This window comes from Rhipicephalus sanguineus, chromosome 2 (assembly GCF_013339695.2).
Source record: "Rhipicephalus sanguineus isolate Rsan-2018 chromosome 2, BIME_Rsan_1.4, whole genome shotgun sequence".
Taxonomy (NCBI): domain Eukaryota; kingdom Metazoa; phylum Arthropoda; class Arachnida; order Ixodida; family Ixodidae; genus Rhipicephalus; species Rhipicephalus sanguineus.
This window is the reverse complement of record NC_051177.1, coordinates 191,365,797-191,387,295: the sequence shown is the minus strand read 5'-3', so window position 1 is coordinate 191,387,295 and position 21,499 is coordinate 191,365,797. Positions and strand designations below refer to the sequence as shown.

The 21,499-nt window shown below is 52.8% G+C and overlaps 2 protein-coding genes across 2 annotated transcripts; both read left to right on the top strand.

Annotated features, from left to right (window-relative positions):
* The first annotated feature begins 4,248 nt into the window (after positions 1-4,248).
* Positions 4,249-8,221, top strand: LOC119382108 (uncharacterized). The gene is made up of 3 exons (XM_037649839.1): positions 4,249-6,439; positions 6,522-7,266; positions 7,345-8,221. The coding sequence occupies exons 1-3, from the start codon at positions 4,249-4,251 to the stop codon at positions 8,219-8,221; spliced, it is 3,813 nt and encodes a 1,270-aa protein (XP_037505767.1).
* A 1,083-nt stretch (positions 8,222-9,304) lies between these two features.
* Positions 9,305-11,272, top strand: LOC119382107 (uncharacterized). The gene has a single exon (XM_037649838.1). It carries the CDS (start codon positions 9,305-9,307, stop codon positions 11,270-11,272), a length of 1,968 nt encoding a protein of 655 aa, XP_037505766.1.
* Positions 11,273-21,499: the final 10,227 nt, after the last annotated feature.

Here is a 21,499-nt window from a genome sequence, read left to right as displayed (position 1 = left end):
GAAAGGATGAGGGGAGACAGTAAAGCGTAGCATAGAAAGAAAGACAAAAAGAGAAATAGAAGTGCAGAAAGAAAAAGATAGACAGAGAGAACATCAACGAAACAGAGAAAGAGAAAAATGGGGGGAGGGCCGAAGCATGTAGGGAAAGGTGTTTCAGCTCCACTAACGTGAAGCCTGTGGAGGGGTGAAGCATGCAGTGTACGCCGGTGTTTCCCACAGAAAAACACTGCTAATTGGCAATGAGAAACAGAAGAAAGATGAGACACAGAGACCGGCGGTCCGCTTTAGTTAACGTGCACGCTGCGAATCTTTATTGTTCGAAAAGGAAATTTGAACAGCGCAGGAATAAACACGAATACACGAAAAGAGAGCTGACATAGACAAGCGCTGTACTTTACGATTTCTTTTACGATGACCTACCACTCGCCGAAACTCTAACGTTAATCGGCTTTAATGTTCAACTACACACATATGATCCGACGCCCGATGGCAATGAACGCTTGTACCACACAATATTACTGCGATATCACATCCTGTACTGTGACACCTGTATACAGGACGCATATGTTTGTGATGCATGAAAGCTACTTTCAGTGCAGCTCCAACCAGGGGCGTGGCTGTATGGAAGAACACCTGCTTGCCACGCAGACGGCTTGGGTTCTATTCTCACTCGAACCGAACGTTTTTATTATTTTATTTGCATCTTCTTTATTTGCATTTTCCGGTCACGGACATGGCGCTTTTTCGCTCACAACCAACGACGCCGACACCGACACCGATGCCGACACCAGAGTTTCTGGAATCGCCTTAAAATAAACGCCTTTATATGAGAATAGAGCTCAGGAGGGACGCCCTTAGTCGAGGACATCTTGAGCTCGGCCCCCGTCGTGGGCACCGCGACCAGCCTTCGGTTATCGTCGAGGTTAGAGCTAGCCAGGGCTGTCTCCCAAAGCTCGTTGGTGTGGTAAAGGTTGAGCAATTTTAACGGGCTCTTCTGCAGTCTATATGCCGAAGATACCAGGGTTCTCTGCAGAAGCGGGGACCACCTTGCGGTAGTCCACTTTGCTTGAAGGGACACCGAAGTGAAACAATGAAACGGTTTATGTCGATAAATCGCAGCCTGAGATCTCTAATGTCGCTAATTTTACCATCATCGGTATAATAATAGTGAAGAAGATCAAAGTTTCATTGATAAATACCGCGCGGAAACCTCGGCGAGCGACGCTACCATTTTCGGCGACATTTGCTCAACGGCATTTCCTGAAATTTAGCCTATTAATTCTATGGCCTTGTGGGACGCTCGCGCAGGCGAGGATTGATTCACCCGAAAGCCGTGAAACCCAAACGATAACTGGCTTTTATTTCCTCATCTCTCGGAGAGAGAGAGGTGGATGGGGGATGGGACAGAGGAGAAGGATGCCTGCGCGCGGGCAGGCTTCGGTTACCGCGGCGCCTGACGGGGCGCGGCCACAGAATCTAAACACACATCCAGAGCGGCACTGAGTGACGCGCTGATAGCGTGCACCGCAGCCTCCTCAGAGGACAACGTACTTAAGTTTTGCTTAAGAGCTATGTAGAACCTTGTCGACGCTGTCAAAATCTCCGACGCCATGGCGTTTGCTGCGGGAATTTCAAGGTTTCAAGCATTTTCTCTTTGCGCATTTTCTCGCTTAGCAAGCGTGGTGATTTTGGAGTTGGGAAACGGTAATTTACTAATCGGAGAAAAATCGTTTTTATTTTAGTGTCCCTTTTAGACATGAGCAAATGGACGCATGCGAGTAGATGTGCTTATTTTAACAGGAGGGCTGGTTTCCCGTTCGCGTTTAAGTTATCGTACAGTAGGAAAATGTAGTTTTTAGGATCTCGATATTTCGATTAGTTGTCTTTCTGCTTGTCGCTTGCATTCGCCGACGTCTCTGAAACTCGCCCTGGGTTTCTTCACGCGTTGCGCTAAGCTAGGTAATGGAAACGCACGTCCTTTGTCACGTCCTTTCCGGAGGCTGCTTAGCGTAAGCCACGCATGCGCCGAACATCTGAAGGAGTTTTAATGCTGCTTATCGTTATAAGGCAATCAATCTAGGAGACACATTGACACTCTTTGGTGCATGTAATGTGACAAATTTCGAATCGGAAGCGAACCATGCCAAGGTTGCCGACGTCTGAAATGGCACTGTGGATGATAAGCGATGTGACTGTCGAGAAGCAGCAGCTCTCGACGTGCCATGAAGGTATGCGTACCGTCACATAATATGCATATGTTTGAAGGAGATGGATTGAACGAAAAAAAAACACGACGTGCTTGACGGAAAGCAAGCACCCTTACATAAATGTTTTTGATGCTGCTATCCTGACTAAAATTAATCAGTACAATAATCGAGCCAATGGTAATGAAAATATTTAAGGCACCTAAAGCAAGGACTAATTTTCTGAAAAAAGTCAGTTTCGCTGCAAGAGCGAAGGCATGAGTGCGATAGCAACAATTTGGAATGTCACGCGAAGAGCGGCAAGCAGCTTCATACGTGGAGTGCGCTGCTCAAGCACAATAGACGCACGAAGAGAGCACACACAGGACGAGCGCGAACAAACAACTTTAACAGCTCGACACTTAAAGCGCACTGTTCAAACATAAAGTACGCACGAAACTTACGCATCGGTATATACAGGACGAGCGCGAATTAGCAATTGTCACAGTTGTTACTTCGCTGTGTTCGAACAGTGCAATTCTATTGCAAACGGGGCCGCTGCAGAGAGCGAAGTGACCATCGGGCTTTCAGCAACTTCAACGGAAACTTTCCGGTGAAAGCACAAGACGTGCAAACCTCCCCCGTTACGAGATTAGCGCACATGCACGGGCGACCACGCCCGTCGTGTCAAAAAAAAAAGAGGATCATATTTATTTTTAGGTCTGGCGGTGCCATGCTGCCAATTTCCCACAGGGTGGGTGCCAGGGCACCCAATCGACTACGAACTTCGTTCTGCTGAGCACCAGGTTGGAAGTCCGCTTCTACCTATTTTACCGGTAGGTACCCGGCGGCAGCCATTCTCTGCCTCCCACAGGAGCGGCGCATGCTCGACTATTTCACCAAGGCTGTGGTGGGTTAAGGTGCGCCAAGGGGTCTTTACAGAACCTTATGGGGCCTCCTTTCGCGGTGAGTAAACAGAAGCTACCGAGCGCCAGGTCGGTGTACTCCTCTACCCATAGGAAACACCGGTGGTGTCCCAGTCGGCACTGGGACTGGAACCCGGTACCTCCCTCACTGGAAGCGGACGCTTAACGATGTAGCCACCGCAGCTGATATGTACATATGATATATATATGATGATATATGTGCGTACGTATATTATATATATATATATATATATATATATATATATATATATATATATATATATATATATATATATATATATATATATTTAGGAAAAAGGTATACGCTTCTAAAAAACTGTTTATTTGTCGACGTTTCGATCCGAGACCGATCTTCATCAGGATGAAATTTACCAGGCTTCGATGCGCTTTTATATCATCGTTCTCCGAGCCGAGAGAAAGAGAAAAAGGTTAAGAAAAAGTACATACAGAAAAAAAAGGAGAGAGAGAGGTAAGAAATCTGCCGAAATAAGTCGCGAATACGCTTGTGCACATACTTTGGGTGTCATCTCGAGCAGAGTAGGCGAGTGCGGTCGCCTCGGCTCCGCGCTCTTAGGAGTACGGCTCCTGTACTCGTCCGCTGCGCCGCCGATGCGGTACGCGCGCTTCGGCGCATGTGACGGACTTGTGCCCTACCAGTGGAGTGGATCGCCCATGGACACCTCTCGTGCTCTCGTTCTTCACACTGCCGGTCGGTAAGCTTACCCTATTCTTGCCGAGTGTTTACGCCGCCGATCGGCGTGAGTCGCGACGCGGGGACGCGGTCCTTCGAGCGTACCACACGCCAGTGTTCTGTGACTGAGTGCGTGCAGTGCATCTGCATTTTCCCATTTTCCCCTGACAGCCCCTTTTTTTCCTTGTTTTTTTATTATCCCCGCTGTCAGGGAACCACCCCAGCCGCGCAGCACCGCGCCGTGTGTACCGTGCGCGTAACATTACCGTGAACACTCGCACTTGCGCGATACTCGGGCGTTTGTTTTTGAGGTGCCACACGGTTTTTTTGTAACACTGTTTTTTATTATTCCGTGGCATTTCTGTTCGCCTGAGCTTCGCGAGAACTTGTCTAGTGCAGTGACTGAACCTTTGAGCAGCAGAGCGCCATGAGTGCTATGCGCGAATCCGACAGCCCGGCCGCCGAACCGCAGTTTTCGGCGCCCTCCAAGCCCGCCCCACGCGCCGGGCATCGCCGTTCGCACAGCCTGACAACAAACGGTCTCGTGCGGCACACCCTGCATATCACCCCAGAACAGCAGGCATACGTCAATGGGCTCATAGACAAGTGGGAAGCCAAGAATCCCCCCAAGCCCTTCAAGCCCTTCGATCTTCCCGCGGAGTTCGCAGTTCGCTTCAGCGCTCTATCCAACGCTGCTGCTGAACCACTGCTACCTCAGCGAGACGACCCTGGAGCTCCCGAACGAGCCGGCCCCTCGGAGGAGCACCGAAGCGTCGCACTGCCCCCCACCAACAGGGAAGAGCAGATGGACTCAACTGCTTCCCGCAAGCGCAGCCGCGAGGAGGTCAGCAGCGACTACGAGGAGGACGGACCTCGCAAGCAGTCGGCCACCTCTCCTGCCGATCCCGAGCCTTCCGACGAGGACAACGACCCCACACAGTGCACTGAGGAGACAGGGACAGAGGCCACAACACCTGCGAGCCTCGACGAAGCCGCCGCTGCTACAGTGAACTCCTCGGCGGCCCAAACTACTTCGGCGAGCCCCTCCCCCGCCCTCTTCCCGTCAGGAGACACGCTGGTGGCCGATGCTGCTGGCCAGGGCAGCGGTAGCCCTCCTCCCGCCCCTGCGGCAGATGAGACGCCGACAACCCCTCTCGATTCACTCTCGGCTGAAGTAGAGGCCATGGACGAGGCTACAGTTGACAACTGCGCGCAGGAAACCACTCGGAAGACCACCCCAGCGACCGCAATGGCCTTTCTGAGGTCCCCAACGACAGGAGAACAGCCAGCATCCCGCAAGAGGAAGAAGAAGGGCAGGAAGACAGCTCGGAAACACCACATCCCTTCACCCCTGAGCACCTCGGCTGTCTCTTCCTCTGCGGGACCAAGTGCCCCTCCTGTTGATACTGTCACCACTGGGAGACCACCAGCCCTGACCCCTGCGGTTACCAGCCCCCCTGAGAGCCAGCCAGACGAGGTGAGCTTCCAGGAGGTGAAGTCAAAGGCTGCACTGCGGCGCGCCAGGAAAATCACCACCGCTGCCCTGCCGGTGGACCCTGCTGTCGGGGGGACAGTGCTTTTCCGGCCCTCTGCTCCTGGCGGCTCATTTCGCGGCACTCCACGCCTGAGTATCGCGCAGGCACTCCCATCGCATCCGGGTGTTGCTGACATCCGGGTGAATCACCACCGCAACATCGTGGCGGTGGACGCGACCTCTCAGGAGTGCCTCACTCTGCTCCTGGCCCTCACGGAGCTGCGGGGCATACCGGTCACTGCCAGGGAGCCCGCGGACCGCCACACCAGCATGGGGTTCATTCATGGCGTGGATGGAGACACTGCAGAGGACACCCTGCTTCCTGGCCTCCAGTCTGCTGTTCCCGTGCTAGCAGCCACCAGGGAGGGCCGCACGGTCACGCTGCGTTTTGGAGGCCCAGTTCCGCCGGAGCAGGTGGCGCTCTTCCGCGTACGCTTCCCCGTGCGGCCAGCCAGGCCCGGACCGCTGCAGTGCAAGCAGTGTGGCCGGTATGGCCACGTACGGGAGGCGTGCCGCTGGCCGGACAGCTGCATCCGCTGCGGCCGGACCCACACAGCTGACGCGGACTGCCAGCGGCCCCGGTGCGTCAACTGTGGCGGCCCCCACTCGGCTGACACCCCACACTGTCCCAGGTGGCAGGAACAACGCCAGGTGGCCTCCATCATGGCGTCCTCCACCACTGCCCTCTCTAGGCGAGTGGTTGCAGCGGCAGTGCGGGAGGAGACCAGGGAGGCTCGCACATATGCGAGTGCTGTGAAGGGGCACACCCTTCCTGCCCGGCCTGTTCCTGCTCCCCGCAACCGCCGTAAACCACCCCCTGTGGACCTGACTGCTGCTGCCGCCTTGGAGGCCCCACCTGCTGATGCTGCTCCCACGGCCCAGCCTGCTGTTGCTGCTGCTCTCGCAACACCCCCTACTGGGGCCACTGCTCCTGAGGCCCAGGCTGCTGTGGACCACGTCACCCAGATCGTCACTAGCCTGCTACTCACCCTGCAGGATGCGGAAGCCAAGCTTCCACACGATCACCCCTTCCGAGCCATCTGCCAGCTGGCAGTGGCCTTGCAGCAGCCCACGAGCCACCATGGCTAGTCCTCCTGCCAGGGTCCACCTCCGCCGCTGCCCGAGCATTCTACAGTAGAATGTAAACTCGCTGCGGGGGCGGAGAGACGATTTCTCCCTGCATCTCCAGCGGGAGGGCTTCGACGTGCTGGCTTTGCAGGAGGTCTACACCCAGGCTGAGGAGGTGCGCCTGCCGGGGTACGTGGGCTACAGCAGCAGGACCAGGTGCACCCTGGATGCCTGCCACGCTGCCCCCTGCCTGGATGACTGCCACCCGCAGGGCACAGCCCGGTGCGCCGTCTACGTGAAGCGTGAGCTCCTACAGGCTGAGGTTCCGGTGGCCGACCTGGTCGGTGGTCCCTTCGAGTGCTGTGCCGTCCGTGTACGCCTCGAGGGGGGAGACACCATTGTGGCCAGTGTGTACGTCCGGCCAAACCAGCCTTGGGACCTCAGGTGCCTTCGGCAGCTGGCGCACAGGCTGGGGAAGGAGTTCGTGCTTTGCGGGGACGTCAACGCGCATCACCCGGCATGGGGCAGCCACCGGACCTGCCCAAGGGGCAGGGCACTCAGGGACACCTTGCAGCAGCTGGGCCTGCAGATTCTGAACACAGGGGTCAGGACTTTCATCCGTGGTGGGGGCCGGGCAGCTCAGTCGGCCATCGACATCAGCGCCGCCACGGAGGGATGCCGCTACTCGTGGGCGCCGGCTCCGTACACCTGGGGTTCGGACCACCTGCCCCTCCTGCTGTCCCCCTTCCGAGGCAAGGCCCCCAGGGATCGGGAATACCAGGTGGTGGACTGGCGAGCCTACCGGCGGCTATTCAAGGAGGACACGAGTGGCAGGGACCTTATGTAGTTGGTGGTCGACAGCGCCAGGGCAGCAACCGTCGTCACCAAGGTCTCACAAGGGCAGCCCGTTCCGGACATCAGGCACCTGGCACTGAGGGCGGGGCGGCGGCGTGCAGAACGGCAGGCCTTGAGCAAGGGCCTACCCGAACTCTGGACCTGTTTCCGGAGGGTCGACGCCGTCTGCAGACGCCACGCTCGCAGGCGCAGGAACCAGGGATGGGTGAGCGTCGGCGTCACCATCGACAGCTCAAAGGATGGAGCCCGTGCCTGGCGCCTGCTGAAGTGCCTGCTGATGGTGCCCAGGGCTTACAACCAGGTGCTGTCCATGGCTGTCCTCCTTGCCATTCCGGCCTCTGAGCTGGCCGAACGCCTGGCCGACCAGTTCGCCAGCAGAGAGGTCGCCCAGCTAGCCACAACACCTCCTCCAGCCGCTCTCCCGTGTCCAGCCTTCTGCCATCATCCCGGATGGGTGGTTGCACAGGTTCAGGAACTGTGCAACGAACCCATCCGGATGCACGAGCTCGTGGCAGCCCTCGATGGATGCAAACGACGCAGCGCCCCAGGAGCAGACGGCATTACCTTCCAAATGCTCCGCAACCTGGAGGAAGGAGGGCGTCAACGTCTCCTGGGGCTCTACAACGACGTCTGGAATACCGGGGAGCTCCCGGAGCCCTGGCGAACTGCGGTGGTGGCACCCATCCTGAAGCCTCGGAAGAAGGCCACGGCGCTCTCCTCATACAGGCCAGTATCGCTCACTTCAGCAGCGTGCAAGGTGCTGGAGAGGGTGGCACTGGAGAGAATGCAGTGGATCGCCGACCAACTGGATTTCTTCCCGGAGCAACAGACTGGCTTCAGGAGACACCGGTGCACTGCCGACTCCATTGCAGACGTCGTCGCCACCCTGGAGGATGCCAAGAGCACGAAATCGTACACCAGCGTCGAATGGCTCGCCACCTAAAAAGTCAAGCTGTTCCTGCGGCGGCGGCTCTAGCTCACTACTATAATTCAACGCTGCCACAGCCTGCTGCACCCTTGCCAGAAATTCCACCATGGCTCAAGGCACAGGCCAGCGACAACCGACCACTGACTCGCCTGCGACAATCCAACCGACAAGTGGAACAGGAAGCCGTCGTCACTGCCGTCGACGACTCACTAGCGGTATACGTAGATGCAGCTATCGATAGCTGCGTTTTGCACACCAGCCTCGTATGCCCCACGCTACCTGACACGCAACATACATGCTCCTATGTTACAGAGGCACCATTTCCATCAGTGTTGGCGGAGCTCGCAGCTATACGGGACGGCTTAACACTCATGATACCCAAGGTGGATTGCTTGTCACTCAATAGGCTGCTCGTCTATACGGACTCCACGCAGGCAGTTCGAGAGTTGCGAAAAGTGAGCAGCTCCCTCGATATAGCTTCCGATGTGCACCGACTAATTTACTCGTGCGCCTGCCCTGTCCGCGTATTGTGGACCCGTCGGTCTACACTGGCTCAAATGGCCGCAGATGCCGCTTGCCATCCAGTGGAAGTTCAACACCCGCTGCCTCTACTTCGTTTGTCCCCAAAGGACAGCTTGCTCCTGCACAAAGAAACCCTCCGGCGCTCCACGCGTGCACTCATTCCTCCGCGTGGATCGGACCTTCCCGGCGGCTTAACTCGCCGAGAGGAGGTTGCGCTCAGGAGGATTCGCGTGGGCGCCGCGTTGACTCCTGCCATCCGGGCTGCATGGACATCCGGTGCACAGCCTCCCCCAACGACATGCCCCTTCTGCGTTGCTCCAGCCACAGAAGCAACGATCGATCACCTACTTGGGACCTGTCCGGGCCTACACAAGGCTCGCACCCGCCACCTACGAGGCCTTGACTACCGCCCCGGTCGACCACCCGACTTAACGCGCTGGACGCACGGGCCGTTGCATCGACCGCTCCTGGCCTTTATCAGCGAATCTGAACTCTTTCCTTTTATTTAACTTATGCCGTAGGGCATACTGGCGCCAATAAAAAAAAAAAAATGCCAAGAGCTGCGGGGACGTGGCAATGCTGCTGCTGGACGTGGAGAGCGCCTTCGACGGTCTCCCGCACGTTGTCGTCGAGGCGGCCATGGACCGGCTTGGCATCAGCGGGTGCCTCCGAGGCTTCGTGTCCGCCTTCCTGTCCGGGAGGACCTTCTGCGTCCGTGTTGGAGGGGTGACCAGCCAGCCTAGGGACATCACTACCGGTGTCCCACAAGGTTCTGTGCTAAGTCCTTTTCTCTTCAACATGGCGCTGGCAGGACTTCCAGCCTCCCTCCCGACAGACACCAGGTTCCCGGCCCGCTGCTCCGTCTACGCTGATGACGTGGCACTGTGGGCAAGGGGACCAAGGCGGTCCATTCCTGCCATCAGGAGGTCACTGCAGGCAGCCCTGGATGCAGTGATCTCCTTCCTCGGAAGCATCGGCCTCAAAGTCTCTGCCACCAAGACCGAGGCCCTGCTGATCCATCCACTCGCTGCGGCACGGGTCTACGTGAAGCCGCTGAGGGTCGGCAACCGCAGTCTCCCCTGGAGAAAGGAGGTGAGGTACCTGGGCCCCACTGTCGACCACCGGCTCACCTGGATCCCCGCTGCGAAGGCCGCCGCCACCAAGGTCCGACGAGTTCAAGGTGCCATCGGCAAACTTCAGCAGCGTGGCCGTGGATGCTCCACGAAGTGGGCGCTGCGGCTTAACCAGGCCGCGGCGTCCTCCGTGCTGCTGTATGCCCTGCCGCTGGTGAACCTGACGCCAGCCAGGAGATCCCTGCTGGAGGGACTGCACAGAGGAGCCGTGAGGACCATCCTAGGGCTCCCCAGGTGCTCCCCTGTTGCAGCGACGCTTGCGGAGGCGAGAGAGTGGCCCCTGACGCTACGCATGCTCCAGCGCGCGTTGGGGCACATCGACCGCCTCCACCGTGCCGCGGATGGTGCAGCCCTTCTGGAACGCTTGCGCAGCCTGCCAGGGTCCAGGATGGGAGGCCTCCTCCCATTGTACCACCAGATGGTACCGGATCCACCAGCCCCTGTTGCCTCTCCGCCGCCACACCACCGGCCCCCTGAGGTGCACCTCCACCTGGCCGGGGCAACGAAGCGACGAACTCCTGCAGCAGCACTGCAGCAGGCAGCCTCCTGCAAGCTCCAGGAGCAACTAGAGGGTCGGCTTCAGGTCTTCACGGATGGATCCGTGATGCCAGATGGGACTGCAGCGGCGGTTTCCGTCGTCCCTGCGCGGACCAGCAGCAGGCAGTGTAAGCTGCCTTTCCCGGCCAGTTCAACGGCGGCAGAGCTGGCCGGACTCCACCTGGCAGCTGACCTACTGGCAGAGGACATCCCATCAGAGCCTGTCGCCGTCCTCTGTGACAGCAAGGCAGCACTACAGATCCTGGCCAACCATCGAGACACCGGACTGACCGGAAGCCTCCTGGCGGCCAAGTACCGTGCCCTTGCTGCATCTGGTGCGTCCGTCTCCTTCCACTGGTTGCCCTCCCATGTGGGCATCGCTGGTAACGAGGAGGCTGACGCGCTTGCCAAGGCAGCACACCAGCCTGGCACACCCATCACCCGGGCCGTCGCGGCTAGGGACTACACGCAGGCCCGTCTCAAGAAGCTCCTGGTCACGGTCCACCCAGACTCAAGGGTGGCCAGAGGACGAGGGCCAAAGCTGCTACCAGAGACGGGCCTCACCAGGAGAGATCGGTCTGCCCTGCTGCGCCTGCGGACCGGCTGTGTGTGGACCGCTGCCCGCCGACATGCGAAGCGTCTCTGCGCCTCCCCAGCCTGCAGCCGCTGCGGCGATCCTGAGACCCTCGAGGACCTCCTCTGCGCCTGTCCTGCCTTGGCACAGGAACGCTCGAGGGTCACTACGGCCTACCGGAGCCAGGGCCTACCTGCCTCCACACTCGAACACCTGCTCTTCCCATCGCGTCCCCACCTGCCAGCACTCCAGAGCCTGGTGGAGTTCCTGGACGAGACGGGAATAGCCGCCTACAGATGAGCCGGGAACTTGCCGCCCCTGCCCTTGCTGCCATCTTCCCTGCTGCTCCGGCCACGGCGAACGAGACACAATCACATCCTACACACCACTATCCTCTTTCATTTCCCTTCTCCCCCCCCCCCCCAAGACGCTGCGCCGTGCTCCCGACTGGGCTGCAGAAATAAGCGTCTCTTCCTCTACATAACCACAAACAACAACAACAACATACGTTGACTGACATAAGAATAACACGTGTTTCTCGAATAAAAAAAAAGGTCGTCAACACCCCACGTGCACATACTTTGGCCTACGAAACACACGTGTTTCCTGAATAAAAGAAAAAAAGAAAAGAAAGACATCAAAAACTCCGCTGATATCCGAAGATCGTCCAGGTGAGGTACATTCCTGTAGTCACTAGTCGAGTTCCAATGCTTTGAAGCCCCAACACAGCATGGGTGCATTCCTCCAGCCCATTGTCACTCCTCACGTCTTCGGCTCCCCCCCTCCACATTTGCCCCTGAAGCCTGTGAGGGGATGAAGCTTCACAAGAAGGGATAAGCGCTTAAAGGCAGTCAACTCAAAAAGCTTAGTAAAAGTCCGGGAAGAGTGTACAAAGGCACATTCACTAAAAAACAGGTGGTCACGATCTCCGGTTTGTGGCTCCAGTTAATGCTTATGAAGAAAATGGAGAATACCTTAAGATTGGAATGCGCGTGAGCATGCTGTATGTCCGACAGCGTGCTCCTGAAGCGATGTCCGAAAAAAATGATAAACTATAATAAAAATAAAAAAATAACAATAAAAAATAATAAAAAATTAAAAAGGAGAGAGATCTTCAGTTAAGATTATTATTAACTTGAATCTTCCAGAGCACGAATTGAAGACAGTATTCCCGGATTGATGTTTAGGCCAGCCTTTTAATGTATTAAATTTATAAATCATATAGGATTCGCGCTGTTCACGCTCCCTTGTACTGGAGAAACCACTTTGCAGGAGTGTAACCTTGATGGAATCAAATGGGTGGTTTTCGGAATTTATATGCTGAGACAGAGGAAGATGCGGAAGCGAATTAACATGGGAACGATGGTTATTAAAGCGGGTGCGGAAGGCCGTGTCTGTCTGACCTATGTATTGAATACTGCATACTTCGCACTCGAGAAGGTATACTACATTAGAGTTGTCACAGTTAAGGTTTGAGTGAAGAGAGTATTTGAAATTGGAATGCGTGCTTTCAACAAAGTTGGTTGTCTGTACGTGTTTGCACACCTTGCAACGAGCCTTGCCGCATAACTGGCATCCAGTTACAGGTGCGTTATCGGTTTTCGAACGCACAAGATAATGCTTAATGTTTTTGGGGCGTCTATAAACGACTCGCGGAGGGGAAGGGAAAATTCTTGATAGTCGTTTACTCTGTTGTAAGATGTTAATTTTGTTTACGTTAGGGGGGTCGCTTCCAAATGTTAGAACCAAGTTTTTCCGTCCCTCTTGTTTTAATTCTTTCTGCTGATAAAGTAGTTGTTGGCGATCTAGGTTTGCCCCTTTACGTATGGCGTCGTTGACTATAGAAGGAGGATAGTGTTGCTTCGCAAGTGCGCTGCGCAAGTTATTTGCGTTGGCCTCAAAGTCTTCGGGGCTGGAGCAAATTCTCCTGAATCGGTGGGCCTGCGAGTACGGGATGCTCGTCTTGCAGTGACGAGGGTGGCAACTATCGAAGTGAAGGTACTGCTGCCTGTCTGTAGGCTTTTTGTAAACGGTACTAGTCAAGGACCCGTCTTTTACTTTTACGTAAACGTCGAGGAAATTGATTTCAGTTCTTGAGTATGTGTGAGTGAAAGTTATGTCTGGATGAGCTTTGTTGAAGCATTCTATAAAATTAATTAGGTTCTCTTGTGTATCCGTCTAAATGATAAAGATATCATCTAAGAAGCGTTTGTAAAGAAGGGGCTTAATTTTCTGGGTTGACAAGAACTTAGTTTCAAGATAATTCATAAAAATATTAGCGTAGTTGGGTGCCATTCGAGTCCCCATAGCAGTGCCATTTATTTGTAGATAGTATTGGTTATGAAACTCAAAGCTAATGAGTTGAAGTACCAGCTTCGCAAGGGTTTCAATTACTGTTGGACTTGGCGAGTCATCACATTTGTGCTCACTATAGGACTCTACTAACGTTTTGATGCCGTCTTTATGGAGAATATTAGTGTAGAGGGAAGTTACATCAGGAGTTACAAGAAAGGCACCATCAGGGATTCTTATATCGTTGATGATCCGTATGAAGTGGTTGGTATCACGTAGGTATGAGGAGTATGTAGGCGGAATGTCCTTAATTAGGGAGTCTATGTAGCGTTGTGGCGCATTGTGAAAGGGCGCTCGCGCCTCTGGGGGCAGCGGAACGTCAGGCTAGATCTAATACGTCCCTATCCACTCTAGAAGTTGAGGAACTGGAACGGTTTGAGAGAAAGAGGACAGAGGAAATCTTAGAGGTTAAAAAGAAAAAAAATGGCAAGGGATAAAATTCCATACTCCTACGAGCTGCACGTTGGCAACCCAGAGGGCCCTCAACCAGAGGTTAGGCCACAACTCGGAAACATAAATAAAACCTTTAACGGCCGGCCGAGAGACACCAATAACACACAAAGCAACACAGAAGAAAACATAATTAACCTCTCCAACGTTCAACTTACCAGTCATGAACGAGCAGTAATCTCCCGTGGACTCACATTTTGCCCCACTACTGGCCGATACAATCAGTTTACCTTACTACGAGACCTTGATAACTTCGCACGGAATCTTCGCCTAGAGGAATACTTTTTCGACAAACCCCAGAGAGAAACCACTACCATAATACCCTCCAGTTCAAGGCGACAGTGGACACCAAGCTCTCAGCGGGAGAAGCCTCTAGATACCTACATAGAAGCCGTCCAAAAAGACATACTTCGGGAATATAACACACACAGACCGGCATCAGCTAAAAATCTCTCAAGAAAGGAGTATGACTCACTAAAGGCACTCAGTGAACGAACGGATATCGTCGTAAAACCAGCGGATAAAGGGGGAGGGATTGTAATATTAAATAAATCGGACTATATCCAAGAGGGCACCCGCCAATTAACTAACACCTCTTTCTACAAACCAATTGATAAAGACCCAACCCTAGAACATCAAGCAATAATAAACAACGCACTCCATGATCTCGTGGAGCTCGGAGAGTTAGATCCTAAAATTTCTAAGGCCCTTACTGTAGCACGTGCTACACCAGGACGGTTTTATATGCTTCCGAAAATACTTGTGAACAGTAGCGCAAAAAAATTCACACAGACGACGACAGAGCAAGACGGGACACAGCTAACTAACAACTCAATGTTTATTGCAGGTGATTGCATATATATGCAATCACCTGCAGTCATTAGCTAGAAATTCGGATCAACTAACGCGGGAAATTATTGAAGCGGCAGAAATAAAACATAGAGACGCGGTAAGTTGCCCTTCAATCCGTCTATCAGAAAAGGAAATGCTATTTTTGTCGCGTCAGCCGCTTGTGTGATATGCTTGGTTAATTGCCTTGTGTGTTCCTTCACCCCCCTCGCCCCTTTTCCTTTTCCTTTCGCGCGGTGTCATGTGCATATATATGCAATCACCTGCAATAAACACTGTTAGTTAGCGCTGTGTCCCGTCTTGCTCTGTCGTCGTCTGTGTGAATTTTTTGCGCTACTGTTCACAATTATGCAATACCAACTAGCCCACCAGTCTGTCCTTTTAAACTTCCGAAAATACACAAGAAAGGAAACCTCGGCAGACCGATTATTTCGGGAAGAGGTACCATCACCGAACCAATATCAAACTACATAGACTCCCTAATTAAGGACATTCCGCCTACACACTCCTCATACCTAAGTGATACCAACCACTTCATACGGATCATCAACGATATAAAAATCCCTGATGGTGCCTTTCTTGTAACTCCTGATGTAACTTCCCTTTACACTAATATTCCCCATAAAGACGGCATCAAAACATTAGTAGAGTCCTATAGTGAGCACAAATGTGATGACTCGCCAAGTCCAACAGTAATCGAAACCCTTGCGAAGCTGGTACTTCAACTCATTAGCTTTGAGTTTCATAACCAATACTATCTACAAATAAATGGCGCTGCTATGGGGACTCGAATGGCACCCAACTACGCTAATATTTTTATGAATGATCTTGAAACTAAGTTCTTGTCAACCCAGAAAATTAAGCCCCTTCTTTACAAACGCTTCTTAGATGATATCTTTATCATTTGGACGGATACACAAGAGAACCTAATTAATTTTATAGAATGCTTCAACAAAGCTCATCCAGACATAACTTTCACTCACACATACTCAAGAACTGAAATCAATTTGCTCGACGTCCACGTAAAAGTAAAAGACGGGTCCTTGACTAGTACCGTTTACAAAAAGCCTACAGACAGGCAGCAGTACCTTCACTTCGATAGTTGCCACCCTCGTCACTGCAAGACGAGCATCCCGTACTCGCAGGCCCACCGATTCAGGAGAATTTGCTCCCGCCCCGAAGACTTTGAGGCCAACGCAAATAACTTGCGCAGCGCACTTGCGAAGCAACACTATCCTCCTTCTATAGTCAACGACGCCATACGTAAAGGGGCAAACCTAGATCGCCAACAACTACTTTATCAGCAGAAAGAATTAAAACAAGAGGGACGGAAAAACTTGGTTCTAACATTTGGAAGCGACCCCCCTAACGTAAACAAAATTAACATCTTACAACAGAGTAAACGACTATCAAGAATTTTCCCTTCCCCTCCGCGAGTCGTTTATAGACGCCCCAAACACATTAAGCATTATCTTGTGCGTTCGAAAACCGATAACGCACCTGTAACTGGATGCCAGTTATGCGGCAAGGCTCGTTGCAAGGTGTGCAAACACGTACAGACAACCAACTTTGTTGAAAGCACGCATTCCAATTTCAAATACTCTCTTCACTCAAACCTTAACTGTGACAACTCTAATGTAGTATACCTTCTCGAGTGCGAAGTATGCAGTATTCAATACATAGGTCAGACAGACACGGCCTTCCGCACCCGCTTTAATAACCATCGTTCCCATGTTAATTCGCTTCCGCATCTTCCTCTGTCTCAGCATATAAATTCCGAAAACCACCCATTTGATTCCATCAAGGTTACACTCCTGCAAAGTGGTTTCTCCAGTAAAAGGGAGCGTGAACAGCGCGAATCCTATATGATTTATAAATTTAATACATTAAAGGCTGGCCTAAACATCAATCCGGGAATACTGTCTTCAATTCGTGCTCTGGAAGATTCAAGTTAATAATAATCTTAACTGAAGATCTCTCTCCTTTTCATTTTTTATTATTTATTATTATTTTTTTTTATTTTTATTATAGTTTATCATTTTTTCGGACATCGCTTCAGGAGCACGCTGTCGGACATGCACATGCAGTTGCCCGCGATATTCCCCTCCGGGCGGCCCGGCGTGGTGAAACGACCAGTTCAGGGTGGGGGGATCCCTTGCTGCGTTACGGAGACATTCTCCGTCATTATAGAGGCATTCGCTGCACTCACCGCGCGCCACCACCCTCCTTCTCGAGAGAGGAAGCAGTGGCACACGTCAGTTGCAAACCGACACTTTTCCTAATCTTGTCTCCCTGAACAAATTTTGGCCACACTGTTATGCCGACAATTGTCCGGGCTGCGGCAAGTCACCCTCCATCTTCCACGTCACTATCGAGTGCACGGCAAACCTTTTCCCTCCATTACCACCCCTCCTCTGCCCGCTACGCAAAAAAGAGCTGTGGGACGACGCCCTCCGCGACGGACCTCCCGAGGTCCTGCGAGCCATCATACAACGGGCTCGACACGTCGCCGGAGTCGTCCTAGGGACCCCGGACTAGGGGTTCCTCCCATGGTTTTTGTTTTACTTGCTTAATAAAGAGGTTTTCTCTCTCTCTCCATTTTCTTCATAAGCATTAACTGGAGCCACAAACCGGAGACCGTGACCACCTGTTTTAAAGACGATAGTCTTTCTTGGGGAACTTAAACGCAGAAATTTTGGTCTGTCTTTCTGTCTGTCCTTCTGTCTGTCTTTCTGTTTGTCGGCACGTCGCTCGATTCAGCCACTCGGCCAAAGTTGAACCACTTGCCCAAGGGCCAGCCATCGTGAACGGCTGAATAGGTTCATACTTGTGTACATTGTTGATCAAAAAGCAAACATTACGCATATCTGAGGCGCAACATCACTAGGTAAGTATTAGGTGGTGTGTTCCTTTAATAGAAAATACATAGATACGCAATTTTAAAGACCTTGATGGTATGCGTTTAACGTTGAGACAGTAACGCTTTTATTAAAAGATTGCCACAGCTGAAGCGATCAGCGGTCCAAGCCGAGCAAGCGCGAGCGCCAACAACAACCGTCTTCGTCGTCTTCTTTCGCAGGCGTTCTTGTCTGCGCCCTACCATGTTACAAATCACTCCCCCGCGGAAAAGGAGCCCTCCTGGCCTCCTGGCGACCTAAGGAACAGGTACAACTGGTGGGTCATAATGCGGCTTCAGTCGATCGACGTGAACAGTCTCGCGGCCGCGACGACGGCGGTCCGTAGATGATTGAACAGGCTCACTCATATAGTTAACTGGGGATGCTTGACGTAGGACGCGGTAGGGGCCTTCGTACTTAGGCAGTAGCTTTGTGGAAAGGCCAGGAGCGGAGGAGGGAACGCGAAGCCACACCAACGTTACAGGCGAATACGACTGAGGAGGCAGGTTTTCTTCGTGACGGTCCTTCTGGCCCTACTCGCCCTACAATGTTACAACCCTAGTTTCTTAAGGTGCGCTGAAAATGCGACTGCGCTGAAACCTGTCTTCCTCTGTGCCCTCTGCACAAGCTCATGTTGTGTTTCGGTTTCGGTTCAGTATTGCATTGTACGAATGACAGGGGGCGCCGCTCTCGCATTCCTGTTTTACTCAGGCGACGTGTAAGTAAGAGAGTTTGTGGAGAGTACTCGTTGAGTGCGGACGTTTCTTCTCCTTCGGCGCATCGCGCCAAACACCGTGTTCGGGCTGGCCGGCGTCCCCACCGGTCTCGTTGGTCACCGCCGGTCTTCGCCTGCCGCTGCGCCGGGACTACCAGCCCGCAACACAGCACTCGTGTTTCGCGACGTATTGCCAGATGGCGTCCATATCTCACGCAGCGCCTCTTCTATCGTCTTTAGACGACATTTGCAGCGAAGCACGCAGATACGCGGCCAATTTTTTTAGTGAATGTGCCTTTGTACACTCTTCCCGGACTTTTACTAAGCTTTTTGAGTTGACTGCCTTTAAGCGCTTATCCCTTCTTGTGAAGCTTCATCCCCTCACAGGCTTCAGGAGCAAATGTGGAAGGGGGGAGCCGAAGACGTGAGGAGTGACAATGGGCTGGAGGAATGCACCCATGTTGTGTTGGGGCTTCAAAGCATTGGAACTCGACTAGTGACTACAGGAATGTACCTCACCTGGACGATCTTTGGATATCAGCGGAGTTTTTGATTTCTTTCTTTTCTTTTTTCTTTTATTCAGGAAACACGTGTGTTTCGTAGGCCAAAGTATGTGCACGCGCGGTGTTGACGACCCCCCCCCCTTTTTTTATTCGAGAAACACGTGTTATTCTTATGTCAGTCAAAGTATGTGCACAAGCGTATTCGCGTCTTATTTCGGCAGATTTCTTACCTCTCTCTCTCCTTTTTTTTCTGTATGTACTTTTTCTTAACCTTTTTCTCTTTCTCTCGGCTCGGAGAACGATGATATCAAAGCGCATCGAAGCCTGGTAAATTTCATCCTGATGAAGATCGGTAAATAAACAGTTTTTTAGAAGCGTATACCTTTTTCCTAATTATTTTACGGCAACCGAAGACAGACTCTTCATAATCTACGTACTATATATATATATATATATATATATATATATATATATATATATATATATATATATATATATATATATATATATATATATATATATATATATATACGTACGCACATATATCATCATATATATATCATACGTACATATCAGCTGCGGTGGCTACATCGTTGAGCGTCCGCTTCTAGTGAGGGAGGTACCGGGTTCCAGTCCCAGTGCCGACTGGGAAACCACCGGTGTTTCCTATGGGTAGAGGAGTACGCCGACCTGGCGCTCGGTTGCTTCTGTTTACTCACCGCGAAAGGAGGCCCCATAAGGTTCTGTAAAGACCCCTTGGCGCACCTTAACCCACCACAGCCTTGGTGAAATAGTCGAGCATGCGCCGCTCCTGTGGGAGGCAGAGAATGGCTGCCGCCGGGTACCTACCGGTAAAATAGGTAGAAGCGGACTTCCAACCTGGTGCTCAGCAGAACGAAGTTCGTATATATATATATATATATATATATATATATATATATATATATATATATATTGTAACATGGTAGGGCGCAGACAAGAACGCCAGCGAAAGAAGAAGACGAAGACGGTTGTTGTTGGTGCTCGCGCTTGCTCGGCTTGGACCGCTGATCGCTTCAGCTGCTGCAATCTTCTAATAAACGCGTTACTGCCTCAACGTTAAACGCATACCATCAAGTGGTGGAGAGTGCTGGTTCTGTTCTCCATCCTGGAACTCCGCAGCCGGACTCTACTTTCCCCTTCAACAATGCCGAACGATGCTACCACACCCCAAGCGGCCCGCTGTCCCGGTGTTCCAAGAGAGCGGGACCCCGTCATTTTCAGCGGTACTGATGAGCAAGACGTCGAGGACTGGCTCTCTTCTTATGAACGAGTGAGTGTCAACAACAGGTGGGATGACAACGACAAACTTGGCCGCGTCCACTTCTACCTGAGAGGAGTAGCGGAACTCTGGTTGAACAACCACGAGGCTGAGATTTCCAACTGGGCCTCTTTCAAAACGACCTTCGCGGACGTATTCGGCCGACCAACCGTCCGCAAGCTCCGCGCAGAACAGCGCTTGCGTGATCGCGCCCAACTGGCTGGCGAGTGCTTCACTTCGTATATTGAGGACGTCGTAGGCCTCTGCCGCCGCTTCAACCCTGTCATGTCCGAAGCCGATAAAGTCAAGCACATCTTGAAGGGCATTGAGGACGATGCGTTCCACATGCTTGTGGCGAAAAACCCTGAAACAGTCGCAGACGTCATTCAGCACTGCCAGAGCTACGATGAGTTGCGAAAGCAGCGCATTTCCACGCGACGTCCTAGTTCGGACATGACCAGCACGTCAGCAGCGACCGTTGGCGCAATATCTTCGGACCCGGCGGTCCTGACACAGCAGATTCAGCAGTTTATACGAGAGGAAGTGGCTCGCCAATTGTCTCTTGCGCCCTTTCTCCCAGGCAATACTCATGGGCTCACTTCATCGCTGCGACAAACCATCGAAGAGCAAGTCTCCGAGGCACTACCACCCACATACCAGCCACCGCCTGTATCCGCGCCCCTCACCTACGCTGACGTCGCGAGAAGGCAGCCACATGCGCTGCCGCCCATCGCGGACACTGCTCCCCAAACAAACGCATTTTACGCAACGCGGGCGCCGGCAGGCCCGCACGTTCCTCTTTATCGCCGTCCTGCAACGCCTTCCAATAACCCTTGGCGCACATCGGATAACCGGCCAATCTGCTACTACTGTTGTCTACCCGGCCATGTTGAACGGTTCTGTCGCCGGCGCGTCCCTCGTCCAGGTACCATCGAGGACAGCTACAGCTACGTCCGCCCAGAGCCACCACAGTCAATGCCTCCACACGCTACTTCAGACACCTTTTCATCGAACCGCCGCGCCTTCAACCCACGTCGATCGCCCTCCCCGCGGCGACGTTTGCTTTCACCTATGGTTCGTCGACCACCACCCGCCCAAACGGAAAACTGACCATCGCAGTTCCGGAGGCAAGAACTGCGCCGCTGTCGAACTCTACAAGGCCTCGTTCTCTACCTGCCAACGAAATTTCTGTGTGCGTTGATGGTGTTGCCGTGCAAGCATTAGTCGATACTGGAGCTGCTGTATCTGTATTGAGTGAAGCAATGTGCCGCAAGTTAAAAAAAATTACTATTCCGCTTTCTGGCGTCTCCCTGCGCACGGCAACCGCGGATCACGTAAAGCCTTCTATGACGTGCACGGCTCGGCTACTCATTCAGGACGTTCTCTATGTGGTCGAATTCGTTGTCTTTTCGCAGTGCTCGCACGACGTCATATTAGGCTGGGACTTCCTTTCCACACATC